The sequence below is a fragment of the Lontra canadensis genome, unplaced genomic scaffold (assembly GCF_010015895.1).
Source record: "Lontra canadensis isolate GAN:19392208 unplaced genomic scaffold, GSC_riverotter_1.0 scaffold13, whole genome shotgun sequence".
Classification (NCBI taxonomy): Eukaryota; Metazoa; Chordata; class Mammalia; order Carnivora; family Mustelidae; genus Lontra; species Lontra canadensis.
Genome location: NW_022631007.1, coordinates 16,145,101 through 16,159,407, shown reverse-complemented (window position 1 = coordinate 16,159,407; position 14,307 = coordinate 16,145,101). Strand labels below are relative to the sequence as shown.

The 14,307-nt window shown below is 60.9% G+C and overlaps 1 protein-coding gene across 1 annotated transcript; it reads right to left on the bottom strand.

Annotated features, from left to right (window-relative positions):
* Window positions 1-1,476: 1,476 nt before the first annotated feature.
* Window positions 1,477-9,232, bottom strand: ERFE (erythroferrone). The gene is given in 9 exon segments (XM_032857645.1): window positions 1,477-1,622; window positions 2,766-2,844; window positions 3,588-3,678; window positions 3,762-3,870; window positions 3,954-4,143; window positions 4,145-4,196; window positions 5,312-5,414; window positions 6,643-6,765; window positions 9,038-9,232. Coding segments are annotated over 9 exon segments (1,041 nt in total). The 3' UTR covers window positions 1,477-1,523.
* Between the last annotated feature and the right edge of the window lie 5,075 nt (window positions 9,233-14,307).

Below are 14,307 nucleotides of genomic sequence, written 5' to 3'. Positions count from 1 at the left end.
GTCTGTGCCTGCTGGGTGCAGAAGGAAATCCAGGGAAGGGTGCGGCCCCCAGCTCTTATCAGACTGCGAGGGGAGGCAGGACCTGGGCCAGCACTTCCCGGTAGGGCGGGTACCGTCCCTACTGAGAATCCTGGAGGGCCTGCCAAGGGTACCATGTGGGGCTGCTCTGCATATGGGATGTCTGGGCTTCCCCACAGCCAAGAGGGAGCAGGGAGTGGGTTCTTAGTGGAGATGGAAACTGCGGGCCCTGGGGGTCCATCAGACCTGGGCGTGGTCACCTGCTTCTGAGGCCATCTGGATAGTCCCGGTGACTCCAGCCACTGCCATCTTCTCTTCAGGCCTGACCACACCCTGTGGTACCAGATCCCTGCAGCCACGTGGGGGTTGGGTGGGGGCCCCTACACCTTGGAAGAAATCTGCACACAGATGCCCATGTCCCTCCACAGGTCCTATCACTGCTTCAGCATCACGGTGGACTTGGGACCCAGGTCTTAGGGAACCAAGACCAGCTTTCTTGGCATCCTCTCTCAGTCTGTTTGTTCTCCACCTGAGCTCAGGGCCGCATGTGTCCCCAGGTGGGGAAGATGCTTTGAAGAACCGCAGAGCCGGCTGTTGGCTCATGGGAGGCCTCTGCTTTGTCTGTTCAGATCAATGGGCAGGGCCTGCTCGTCTCTAATCTGCAGAGATGTTCTAGGTCTTTCATTTGGTGGGTGGATCCCAGCGGTGAGTCAGAATCTCATAGGGGCTGGGAAGAGGCACCTGTCTAGGAGGAGCGGTGCAGGGCGCTCTGCAAAGGCCATCTGCAAGGTGAACTTACGCATGGCAGACTCTCACTGTCCCCCATTAGCCCCTTTCCAGTGTCGCTGTGGCGCCCGGGGCTTCTGTGCCAAGGGGCTGTGAGACTCTTGAGTCCTGTGGTCACTGCAGAAGTCCAGGCCAAAGGCACCATTGGGGAGGGGCAGGTGGGGACCAGGAAGCCCCAGGTAGAGATGAGGGGAGCGATGTGGAGGCTGCTGCGCTGGCCAGCACGCTGTCCCTGGGAGGCCTTCGGACCCCATGCAGGGCACCCAGGCAGGTGACCAGCCTTTCCCCTCCCTGCTGGCATCCAGCAGTCCACAAGAACACTGGAAAGATGGAAAAGGTGGGGGCCGGGCCAAGGCGAAGAGGCTGAGGCTGTCTGGGCAAGCTGCCTTGTAGGCCAGAAGGGGAACCAGTCTATAGCGAGGAACAGAGCAAGTCCTCCTGGGCACTGAGCCCCACTAGAAACATTGGCTAAGCAACAGCCCAACAGGGCTCTTCTTTTGAAAGACCGCATCCTGAGATCGCTCCTGGTTCTGTGGCTCCCCGTCTGCATGTCCCCTCCCTAGGCTGCCGGTCGTTGGCCACTTCTGGGCTGACCTACAGGGGCAGTGCAGGCGGCTCCAGGGAGCCTCGTCCTGCGTGTGGCCTTGCCACTGAACACTGCCCAGAGACCGGACCCCGCTTCCGCTCACCGGGCAAGAGGAAGGTCCTGGTGTGTCCGCTCACACGCCAAGGAGGACAGCACTGAAGTGGGAGCCGCTGCGCACGGTGAGGGAGGAGCCGCTGGCGTTGTCCAGGAAGACCGAGGCGTACTGCCCCGTCTGCGGAGAAGGGCAGGGTCAGCCCAGGCTCTGCCGGCCTGCGGGTGCGCCCCTCAGGTGAGCACGCCACCGCCCGTGCCCACTCGGCCCCCCAGGGCTCTCCGGGTCAGCAAGATGTTCCAGACTCAAAACAGGTTTCTCTGTGGCACGTGCTTCTCCAGACTGGGGTGAGGGGGGCCCTTCCCCTCGGCCTGGCCTAAAGCCACTTAGCAGAGCCTACCCGGGCCCGGTACTCCGGCCTGTCTTTTCCGGGGGTGGCCCGCACAGCAACGGGCACGCATTCCCCAGAAGGGCTGAATCGGGGGGCCCACCCACCTTCTGCCTCTTAGGACCCCAGGTGGGCCACGTGGCCCCAGCAGTACCGGGGACCAGACCCTCGAATGCCTTCTAGTAAGTACAGCCGGCCGGCTCAGGCAGCAGGACTCCGATTCTGCTTGAGCTTGAGCATGTGACAACCTCTCTGTGCCTTAGTTCCCTTCTTTTGAAATAGTGGAAACACTGCACAAGGCTACACTTCAGTAACGTTTTCTTTAAAAAGTGAATAGACAAAAAATGGGACTACAGACCTCAAAGCACTGATAATTAGATAATTTCTACAAAGAGCTTAGAATGGGGCCTGGCAGGGTGCCAGTGAAGGGCCAGGTGAGATTCCGTACATCTGCACTTAGGTGTTTTCTTGTTTAATAAATCCCTCCTTTACATCTGTTTCTCAATCACTTGCCAAAGCCCACCCCCCGCCCCATGCCAGAAAGAGACGGTCAGGTATGGTTCTGTGTAGAAAGTAGGCCTCCTGCCTCTCATGGTCTCCACAAGCCCAGGGTGTTGGGATGGCAGCCTGAGGGCGTGGAGCCCACATCCGCTCCCTCCTGCCTACACGGAGCGCTTGCCCGCCCTCGGTGCAGGATGATGGGCAGGTCTGAGAACTACATCCTGAGCAGCCGAGCATGGGCTATGGAGGACCAGCCAGGGTCCTTACCCTGGGGAAGGGGACCTGGAGGTGGCCCCACTTCACCTGAACCCGGGGGAGGCACCCTCTCCCAGGCCTGGAGTCTGCCGGCACTGCTCCCAGAGACCTGGAGCCCCCACCAACCCCCCCTCTCTTCCTGGTCACCCCCCAGTCGCACCCAAGCCTGCCCCACGCACCTGCAGGTACAGAACGCCATTGACCGAGATGGTGAAGAGCTCACTGCTGCTCTCCAGGCCCATGACGGCCTCCAGGGAGCTGTGGCGGAACAGAAAGAGAATCAGCCCTCACCCCCCAGGCCCCACCAACCTCACCCACTGATCACCCCAGCAACCAACATGGGCCCAGCTGAAGGCAGTGCTACAGCTGTCTTGGCCAGGTCTTCTGGTGGAGGGTAGTATCTGAACGGGGTCCTCAAGAGGAGTCAGGAGAGTGTCCACAGGGCCAAAGGGGATCTACAGGTGCCAGGAAAGGCAAGCTGGGGCCCAGGCCAGGAGCTGGAGCAGGGCCAGGTGGGCAGCAGCTGGCACTCAAAGGTGGGTTCAGGCCAATCTGTGAAGGCTTCTTTCCAAATGCAGAGTACAAAGTTTGAACTTCATTCCCTTCTACAGCTGTTGTGGGGTGCCTGCTCTGTGCCTGGGCTCTGCTGGGGGTACTGGGAATTTTCAGGGAGCCCACCACCAGGAGGGGGGTGCATGGTTGCAGTGGTCAGGAAAGGCCTCTCTGAGGAGGAGCCTGTGGGCCTCCCAGCAACAGAGAGTCAGCCCCCTGCAGGGGTGAGGGGAGCCAGAGGCTGGGAAAGGTTGGGTTAAGAACAGGAACACCTCCCCGCTCTCCCTTGCTGGAAAGGGAAGGTCCGCTGGGTACCCAAGCACTGACTGGGAAGCCAGGGAGGAGGTGATGGAGGACTGGGCGTGTCCAAGCCTGACCGGGCGCGGGAGGGGGCCACGTGGGGGCGGGTCTGGCGCCGGGGTTCCCACTCCGCCCCAGCGCCCACTCACGCGTTGCGCTGGCACCGGGACTGGATGCAGATGAGGAGGCGAAGGCGGTCCCGAGGGCGCGGCGGCCCCCGCCTGGGCTGCTCGGCGATCGCTGCAGGGGGAGGAAGGCGGGTGGTCACGGCTGGCGGGGGCCCAAGCACTCTGGGGCGGATCCCCCACCGCCCCGGACCTCACCAGCGTGCAGCGTGGCGGTGAGCGCGTAGAAGCCGGCGACGGGCGCCGTGTACTGGCCGCTGGTCAGGTTCAGGCCGGGGCCGCGGCGGAAGGCGCCCTGGGCCTCGGGCTGCGGGACGCACAGAGGTCAGCCAGGGCCCACCCACCGGCCCTTGCCCGCGCCCCACCCCCCGCCCTCCTGCCCAGACTCACCAAGTAGTAGCCGCCGAGCTCGTGCAGTGCGCGCCGCTCCACCGATGCGTCCCGGCGCAGGCGGCCGTGGAAGGCGGCCTCGACGCGCGGCGCCCGCGGGCCTGAGGCCAGGGGTGCGGCCACCAGTGCCAGCACGCTCGCGTCTCCCGCCGCCTCCTCGTCCTCCCGGATGGTGGCTGTGCCCTCGGGGGGGGCCTTGCGTGCAGGGCTCGGGCTCCAAGCGCTCACGCTGCCGCACCGCGCCTGGCACAGAGCGAGCAGTGGCTGCGCCCGCCTGCCCACCCCTCCTCTGGATCAGAACCCGCCTTCTGGAACCCTGGGATCCTGCTGCCTGACACCCGACCAACCGGGGCTTGCTGAGCCTGCGGCTGCTCCTGCTTCCCTTCAAGCTTTGGCTACCAGGGAGCTCGCGGCCCAGTGCCCTGGTTCTCCTGCCTCCCCTTGCCATCCCACCCACGTGTCCCCCTCACACTGCTGTTTTCTCTGCTTACAGTATTACTGTACCCAGAATGCGGTCCTATAAGCAGCCTCGTTCACTTTTGCAAGGAAGCTGGGTGTAAGTAAGTATGGCTGTGTTGCTGGAAATAACATGGAGATCCTTCAGTCTCCAAAGCTCGTGTATTTAAATAAACAATTCGTGGAAGGGGGGAAAGGCTCTAATAGTTCCCATGATAAAGCGAACTCTAGTAAATATAATGAGCCATGGCTGGGCAGCTGGCGTCGCACAGGGTCATCTCCTGGACAGGACACCTCAGCTGTGCTCGCCCTCCCTCTGCTGCCTCCAGCTCAGCGGCCACAGCCTGGGCTGCACCTGCGCTGCCCACTACACCATCCTTCCTGCCCCCCCCACCCCGTGGGGGCTCTTGAGACCACTGAGACTGCCACAGACACAGGCAGGGACACAGGGGATCCAGGGGAAGAAGCTGGGGTCTCAGTTGTGGGGCCCATGTCACCTGGGGTAAATCTGAAATCCCCATGGTTTCTTTGTGATCTGAGAAGCACTTTGCAAGGTTAAGGACCTCTGATCCCTCCCTGACATCCTCACTTGGTGGAGGTTGGGTACAGGTGTCCCGGCCTTGGCTGGGCTCACCTGACTCCCAGAGGAACAGTGGGTCCTGGTCCTCAAGTACCCACTGAACACCCAATGGCCAGTCCACCTTCTCTGCGAAGCCCCAACCTTACCACACTCCTGCCACCACCTGCCCCTGCCCCTTGGCCTCACCCGCATCCGCTGTGGGCTCCTGAGCCCAGCACGGAGCAGGGGCCTCCTTGAATCCTGGCCGACATGGGACATCTAGCTGTCTCGGCTCCTCCAGGAACCCCTCCTCCAGCCACCCGCACAGGGGCACTGCCCCTACCTCTCAGCAGCAGCTGGAACTCCTTCAGCAGCACCTCAGGTGGGATGATGGGGCCAGGGGGGCCCTGGGGACCGGGGGGACCTGGGGGTCCCGGCAGGCCAAGCTGAAAAGGAATAAGGAACTTCATCAGTGAGGCTATCTAGCAGGGAGGTGGGGGACTGTGGGCACCGTCTACAAGCTCTTGCCACTAAGAAGCAGGCAAACAGGGATCCTGCTTTGACCTGTCGGGTTGAGGTCAGCTCCTGGGCCTCAGACTCCCCAGGAAGGCAGCAAGCCTCCGCTTTGAAAGCCACTGGCCCTGAGTGTGAGGACTGCATTGTGCTGGAGGCCCAGGGCTGACTGGGGCGGTGGGGCCCCTGGGGGGTGGGGCTCCCAGCAGGCAAGAGCACCACATGGGGACACAGAGGGGTCCCTGGATGGAGGGCAAGAGGGAAGTTAGCCAACCTCAGTGGGTTCTCTGTGCCTGGCCCCGTGTCGGGGCCTGGGACCCTCAGGGAGCCCACCCTCAGCTGGGATGGAACCCCAACACAGGAGCAAGTCAGTCCCCTGCAAGGAAGGGCACAGGGGAGCTCCAGCTTAGCCGGGGGTGGGGCCAGGTGGCTCCAAGGGGTGGCAGTGAGGCGAGGTCATGGTGACAGCCCAGCGGCCTGCCTGTGTCAGGCTCAGAGCCTGGTGCTCCAGTGTTGGGGCCGACCTGGGATAGGGTGAGGCCAGCCCTTGTTGGGTGGGGGGAGCAAAAAGCCCAAGCCCAGTTTGTAAGCAACACAGCCGTGGCCCAGAGCTCCCCACCCCAGGGAACACGTAGCCATGAGGACCAGGTGTCGGGCTTCTGGCTAGGTTGAATGACAGTGGGAGCCCTAAAACAGCCAGGGTCCCTGGGCTCCCCATCTCCTGGGAACCAGCTGGTATGTCTGTCACTCCAGCCTGACTGCAGCCCCTCCAGCTCAGTCCCTACTGCCCTGCCAGGCCAGCCTGGGCCTCCCTTGCTAGGATGCAGAGGGAGGAGAAGCGGGGGCGGGGTGGGGGGGGAAGGTAACTGATGGGCCTGCCTAGTACAAGAAAACTGATCAGAACAGACCTCAAACTCAGGGTTTGAGTTTGGCACTTCCTACACTCTCTGACCCCGGGCCAAAGGGGAAGGTCTGTCCTCACTGGCAAGGCCCAGGGTACACCAATGGGGCTGGTAAGGGGTGCAAGGGGGTGATGGTGGTGGGCTGGGGGTACAGGGAAGCCCTGCAGGGGGAGGCCCCTTGCTCACCCCCCCCCCCCCCCGGAAAAACACCCCCCCCCCCCCCCCCACACACACACACAGCTGGGGCTCTTGTACTCACTTTCAGCTTCCTGGCTTTGCCTCTGCTTCCCCTCTTGCCGTTGATGCCTTTGTCACTCTGCCTGATAAAGAGCATCCAGGCATCCCTGGGGTCGAAGCTACGTGCCCCCTCAGCGGTGGGCTCCTGGAACACAATCAGCCCCCAGGTTGGTTTGCCTTCCCCAGTGGGTGCCCGCCAAACACATGGAATTTGTCCGGACGTCACCGAGCCCCTGTCCTTGTCAACAGTGTCACTCAGGGCCCTGTCTTTGTCAACAGCGGTGCCCTCCAAGTCAGCGCAGCTCTCCCTCCACGCTTCCCTCCCTTCTGACACGTGGAGGACGGCCAGGCCACACCACTGCCTGGGCGTTGTGCGAGAAGACGACTTTGTGAGTGCAGGAAGATGGAGTGCAGAGCTCTGGAGCCCCTGAGAAGCCAGAACCCTGGCACGTGGGCCACCAGGCCTCTGGCGGTCTCTGTCTGTAGGAGCTGCAGTGAACACACCTCCTTGGGAGACTCAGCGGCAGGAAGGGACCACCAGACTCACAAGTGCCAGGGAAGAGACAACTGTGATCACTGGGGCCCACTGTGTGGCCCCCTCTGACGTTTGGGGGATGCCCGTTTCGGCCCTCGGGGTAGCCACAGCTTACCCTACGAGACAGTCGGGGGGCTGGTGGACTACCTCTGCTACGTTATGACTCAAGGGCCCTGCACGGAGTCAGTCAGCGTCCTTGGGACCTCCTAGACAAGGGCGGCGAGGGTTCCCAAATCCATTCTCCCCCACGCTGCATTCCGACCAGTCCCGACACGGAGAATTCCAGGAGGTCTCTTCCAAGCAGAGACCTTTGGCCCATTGGTTAGTGGGCCTCGGGCAGTCTGGGCCCCAGAAAAGGCCTCCAGCTGGGAAGGAAATCAGCTGGAGGGCGTAGATGAGGTCACAAGCACCACACAGGCAGCTGACAGAAGGACCCAGGGTTTTCGAGCTGACTGGCACCTTCCGTCGGAGACAGAGCCAGGGGTCTCCTCGCTGCTCTGCAGGGCCAGGCGTCTGCCCTCGGGAGCCAGTGGGCTACGGGAGGCGGGGGGAGGACAGGGCCCTCCACATCAGAGGAGCCTGGCGTTGGACAGAGAAAAGCCTCAGAGTGCCCAGGGCCACTCCACGACCTGCTGGCTGCTGGGCCCTGCCATGTGCTGTCTTGCTGGTTGCTCACTGTGGACACAGGACTAGAGTCCACTTGATGGCCTCACTCTGCCTTCGGCGAGGACATATGCCGGCAGTATTCCACGTGGGCTGGATGGGCGTGCCAAGCTGACCGCCGCACCCCGCCAGCTGGACTCGGACCCCAGTTTGGTCTGGGGGGAGCAGAAACAGGCTGGAGCCATGTCAGCCAGGGGACCCCAGCAGACAAGCCCGTGACAGTGTGGGTGGGTGCTGGGCAGCAGCCCTGGCCCCACCGAAATCCCCAGCCTTGAGGGGCTCTCAGAAAGGAGCTGGGGAACCTCTGCTACCACACTGTCTCCCAAAGACAGTCCAAGGCCAGAACCTTTCCTAGAAGCACGGAAGGCCCCTTGCCTCCTGGGGACTCTCCTAACATCTCCCTCCTCCGGAAGGTGTGGCCAGTTGACTGGGTGGGGTTTGCCTTCCCCGACTCCTGGGGTGGGGAGGAGGACTTGGGACCGGCTCCTCCCAGGGAGCCCACAGGGCTGGCGGCTACCTTCCCCCTCTTCAAAGGAGGTGTCCTTGGTCTTCATGGCTCCAAGTGTCCGCTGAAGTCCAGCTGTGCCCGCAGTGCCCCTGAGCATCTCCTGTGACAGCCCTCTCCCCTCCCTGTCTGAGAGGCCCCCGGCAGGCACTGAGCCTCCTTGGAAGCCCCTGAACCCCCTCTTCCCCCAGCCTGACTCTGCACCACCCTCACGGGAGGGTACGGAGCAGAACGTAAAATCACCCCTTCATGGTCACATGTCACAGGACCCCTTGCTCCCCATACCCAAAGGGAGGCACTTTTTTGGGTTTGTTTCTGGGACAGAATTTCGCCTAATAGGCTGGGGGGAGGGTGGCCCGACAAACAAGTTCCTTCCAATTTCATGAGAATCAAGTTATTCACATTTTACTCACTTCCCAACTTCCTTCTGCGCCGCCCCCCTCCCCCTGCCCCTGGCCTGGCCACCGGTGCTCTGATGCCCCGGAGCCACCCCCAGAGCGCCAGGGCAAGGCCGACTGGCGGCGCAGAGTGGCAGCGCCCTGAGTCTTCCCCAGCCCCCAAGACAAGTGCTTCTGTCCCGCCCCCCGCCCGGGTCAGCCCAGGTCCCCTGCCCGCGACGCCGCGCCTCCCTCCGCCCTTAGGGCATCCGGACCCCAGGGAGGCGCGGGCTCGGGCTGGGGAAACTGAGGCCCGAGGCGTCCGGGGCGCTCTTACCAGCGTGCGGGCCAGCGGCCCTGTGCGGCTCTCCCCGGGGCCCGCGGGCAGCTCGTTTCCGAGGCCCGGCTCCGGGCGGTTGCGGCCGTCCACGGGCTCGCCGGGCTCCGGGGAGCGGAGGCCGGCGGCGGCGGCCAGCAGGCCCGCACAGACGAGCAGCAGGCGCGTCCCGGCGGGGCGGCGGGCGGGGGCCATGCGGGCAGCGGGTCCCTCTGGGCTCAGAGCTCGGTGTCTCGGGATCTCTCTCCCGCTCGGCGCCTTATAACGCGCTTGAATCCCCCGCCTCGCCCGCCGCGCGTCACAACTCTGCGCCCTCTGCCGGCGTCGGCGCGAAATGCAGCGGCTGCCAGGGCGCGTGCTCGTGTGTGTGCGCGCGCACGCGTGTGTATGCCTGCCTGTGGGTGTACGTGTACATATGCGCGCGTGTCTGTGTGTGTGCACGCACGTGTGTGTATGTCTGCCTGTGTACGTATACGTATGCGCGCGTCTGCCTTTGTGTGTGATCACACGCTCATGCATATGTCTGCCTGTGTACATGTACGCAAGTGCATGTGTCTGCCTCTCTGTGTGTGCACGCATATGTCTGCCTGTGTGTGTATATGTACATATGTGCGCGTGTCTGCCTCTGTGTGTGCGCGCACGTATGTGTCTGCCTGTGTGTACGTGTACACATGCATGTGTGTCTGCCTCTGTGTGTGTGTTATTTTGCCTGTGTGTACGTGTACATATGTGCATGTGTCTGTGTGTGCACGCACATGTGTGTATGTCTGCCTGTGTGTATGTATATGTTTGCGCGCATGTGTCTGCCTCTGTGTGTGATCACACGCTCATGCATATGTCTGCCTGTGTGTGTACGTGTATGTATGCGTGCATGTGTGTGTGTGTCTGGCTGTGAGGGTGCCCAGAGGTGGAAAGTGGGGAGGGAGGGGGTGCTGCAGTGGAGGGTGTGTGGAGCGAGTGAGGCCTGCAGGATGGAAGGCGGAGTAGGAAAGGGGGACATGTGGTAGGGTGGGGGTACGAGGAGGGGACTACCAGGCTGGGGCGGTACTCTGTCACATTGGCTAGAGGGCCCAGTCCTGTTCAGCAGGTCTGGGCTCCATCTCCAGGCCCCAGGTCCCCTCCCTTTGCGTTGTCCAGTTCTCAGGAGAGCCAGGGTGTCCATTCACCTGGTCCTGGACCCTCTGCCCTCCTGACACCCTTTTCTCTCCAGGGAGCCAGGTCTCCTCCCTCCTCTGGGGGCAGCCCTTCCTCCATCCGTTCCGCTCTGAGGCCTGTAGGGACCAGGAGGTTTATCCTGGTGGCACCCTGTGAGGTTCAGGCCTTGCCAACACCGGTTTAGTACGTGGGAGCAGGAAGACACCCAAAGCCCCTCCCCAGTGCCTCTTTCCCATGTGGGGGCCCCTCCCTTCCGGGGTTGCCTTCTCTCCATGGTTGGGGTGCCCACAACTCAGAGTGGGCTGTCCTTCCCCATCCCTGTGCACCGGAGGAATCCACACTCTGGGACAGTCACCCTGCACCAAAGTGGTTGAACCAAGGCCCAGACTTGGAGGACTGAGCCCTTTGGTGACCTGGCCAGGTGGGGGACTAGAACCTAAGGTCCAGCCCAGTGCCCAGCTAGAGTAGGGGGAACAGACCCTGCAGGCATGGACCCAGGCTCCTCTCTGAAAAGAGCCAGACCACCCCTCGACTCTGGGCTGCTTTGTTCTATGCCCTGCCCACAGCCTCTCTGACTTTGGCAGAAGGCGTGAAGGCAGCATCAAGGTGCCCACACCTGGTGGGCACACTGCGTACTTTGTTCAAGAGTGGGAGAAGGCACAGCTCAGGGACGCACCTTCCGAGGGCCTGCCACCCACATCAGGAGATGACTTCCTCCTCTTCAGAAGAGGGGAGGCCTCACCCAGGCCTATTTCGCGATTGTTGGGAACTGAAAGTGGGTGGTGCCCTCCTTAGCCGGGGGGAGGGGTTGTGGGTAATGCCTAGCCAGGAGCACCCCACCACTCCTGCCCTGTTTCAGGGTCTGGCTTCCTGTACCCCACGGGGGAGGGGGGGAGGGGGGGTTCAGAGGAAATATTTCATGCTTTAGAAAAAACCTCGTATTAGGTGTTCCTTGTTCTGTGACTCTGCCTCTTTTCCTGTAGGAGGTGACTATGGTGATCGAATTGGGTTTTTTTTGGGGGGGGGTGTTTAAACAAACAAAATACCGGACCTACCTTGAGAGTCTGTCCCCCAAGGGGTCTGTGTGTTCTGTGGGTATACTTCAGAGACAAATTAAGACTGGAACAAAGAAGTTCTGTCTGTATTTTGAAAAAAAAAATTTAAATTATCGGTAGAATGGAAACTTTGAAATTTCTAGAGAAACGGCAGATCCCCAAGAAGATATTTGGTAAACACTGGCTTATGTGAGATGCGCTCAACAAAATACATGAACTTCTTTCATCTGCAAACATTCAACCGTTTTGTCACTAATAAGGAATCGAATCGGTTGAGGCTGTTTAAAAGCCATCAAAGAATTAAGGATTTCTTGGGTGGGTTCTCATTTCTTGTCCCCCAAGGAAAGTCTGTTGGGAAGCTGGGAGTGTGGAACTTTGTAGTGATATGTTTGTGCTGGGACATGGGCCTTGGTGTGAACTACTACAGTTTTGTTCAGTTTCATTTTTTCAGGAAGACTTTATCTGGGACCGTAGGAGGCCAAGTGTGGGGCGTGTTCTGTCTCCCAATCTGCTGGTAGAGAGAGGCTCCTGGCCCGGGGAGACGCAACTTGAGATTGGTCATTTCATGTTTCTGAAAACGCACGTCCACACCCAGCCCCTCATCTGCTTTCCACCGACCACACTGAGACCACATGGATTAGTCCCACAAGGCAGGTGGCTCACACAGGGACACCCGGCCCTGGTTTGGGGCCAGGGCCAGGCCTTCTCGCCCACTGGGCATGGTCCCATCTTCCCAACCACATGTCTTGCCCATTATGGTCCTTCCTATTCTAGATGATGAGAAATATGAGCTACATGATGATCTTGAAAGTTCTTGAAAATGCGGCCCTGTCCTTTCCCTTAGACAAGCCGGTAGCCATAGGCATGGGATTTCCCGTGGGGGTCTGGCTGGGAGGGAGGGCCAGGGAAATGCATGTGGCCGGCCACTCTCGAACCCAGCAGGCTCACCCACAGAGCAGTCCAACCTTGGTTGGTAGGTGGACCGTCCCAGGGGCAGCCCTGCAGGGGGGAAGACAGACTTCTCTTGGGGGCCACTCGCAGGCCCTGACTCTGCCTCCCAGCTGATGGTGGCCAGTTTGTGTCAGAGCTCCACAGAGTTTTCTTCTGGTTTCCTTGTCTGAGAGCCGAGATCGATGCACACGTGGCTCCAGGCCTGCTCTAGGGCGAGCTGAGGTCACGGTGGGCGCTGTGTGGGGCTATGAGTGAGGCCGGCTTGCCTTCTAGGCTCCCTAAGTGGCGAAGGTCCCTGACCTAGGCCATCAGCCCCATGTCATGTGGGGCTGCCTTCAGACTGATGTGAAGACAGAGGCTCCAGGCAGAGCGTGACTGGAACACAGGATAGACTGACCCAGCCGTGGGTCTGCTCAGCAAACCTGGCTCTGGCTTGGCCATCTGGAGCAAAGGTCACATTTGGCTTTGGAGGAGGTGTTCATCTCTCCGAGACTCAGTTTGCTGGTCTGTAGAGTGGGTGTGATGGCTGTCGGCTCTGAGGCTCGGTCTGGGATCCCACTCATAAGTGAGGTGTGAGCAGGCAAAGCCAAGAGCCTCGGCATGGAGGCCGGGCTGCTTGGGTGCCCCACTTCTGGGCGGCTGGCCTGGACTCTGTCTGCAGGGACGTGGTGCGTGCTGCTCTCAGGCCCCGATGCCATTCAGCCCAACTTACGCTGTGGAGAGGTGAAGCTTGGGCTCTGTCCCCTTTGGCCACGCTGTCACCTTTCGGCCTTCTGGGAACAGAAGGATCCAGTTTGGGGCATGTGATCCTCAGATGTTCGTGTGACTTCATTGCCATCTCACAGTGGGGGGCCCCAGCCCGCAGGACACCAGCTTTGAGGACAGGAGCTGTTGCCATGTGAAAAACGGTTATTTTCCCAAACAGTGGACAATCCTAGTGACGTCATGGGCCCTGCTGGCGGACCCAAATCAAATCGGTTCTGGTGCTGGTACGGGCTCCCGTCACACGGTCCCGAGGTGATGACACAGCCTGGCCCCGGGGCCGGAGAGCACAGAGGGCCAGGGCCTTGCGTGTTTCTGGGGTCCCATTTCAAAAATGAAATCCACTCAGAGGAGGGCGGGGCTTAGGCAAGAATCCCCCAGGTCAAGGACCAGCAGAAAGCAGGGTCCGGTGGCACCCAAGGGCTTGTCCCCCCGCGGCAGCAGCCCCGGGGTCAGAGCGGGGGCGCATCTGGGGCTGAGGTCCTGGATCCCAGGGTAGAAGTACTGAATGAGCGGCCGCAGGAGGGGACCTGACAAAGCCCGAGGTGTCCTCCCCCATGCGCCCTCATGCCCGGATGAAACCCAATCTTCATTCTTGGGCCCTCATGTCACGGCCTCAGCCCTGGCTTCCCATCAGCCTGCTGCACTTGAGCCGTTCCCACTCTTCTCTTTTCCTCCAGAGGAAGAACCTCTGCTGATGAAGTCATGGGAATAAAAGCTCCCTTTGCCCCCGAAAACAGTGGGAGCCTGGCGTCAGCCTGTTGTGTGGCCTCTCCGTGTCCGGGCAGGCGATCTTTGCTGCTTACTGGAACCTTCCAAACACATGACATCATCTAAATCTCAAATCCGGTGATTATCCCCATTGCACAGATGAGGAAACTGAGCCTGAGATCTTGGGACTGGCCCAAGGGCACTGGTCAGGCCTTCGAAGCTTGGGGTCAGTAGTTCATGCAGTGAAGAGTGACTCATTCCTGCCGCATACCAGGCATGGGGCAGGAGCTGAGAATAAGCCACGTGCATCCTGGAGAGGTCTGTGGGCAACCTCAGCTCCCGGGGGAAGGGTCCTTTCTCGCTTCTACCCAGGGTGTCTCTTGCCTTATTCTCTGCTCATTGTTTCCATGCTTTCAATTAATTCACTTAAAAAAACAGACTAGGGGCAACTGGGTGGCTCAGGGGGTTAAAGCCTCTGCCTTCGGCTCGGGTCATGATCTCAGGGTCCTGGGATCGAGCCCCGCATCAGGCTCTCTGCTCAGCGGGGAGCCTGCTTCCCCTTCTCTCTCTGCCTGCCTCTCTGCCTACTTGTGATCTCTCTCTCTCTCTCTCTCTCTCTCTCTCTCTGTCAAATAA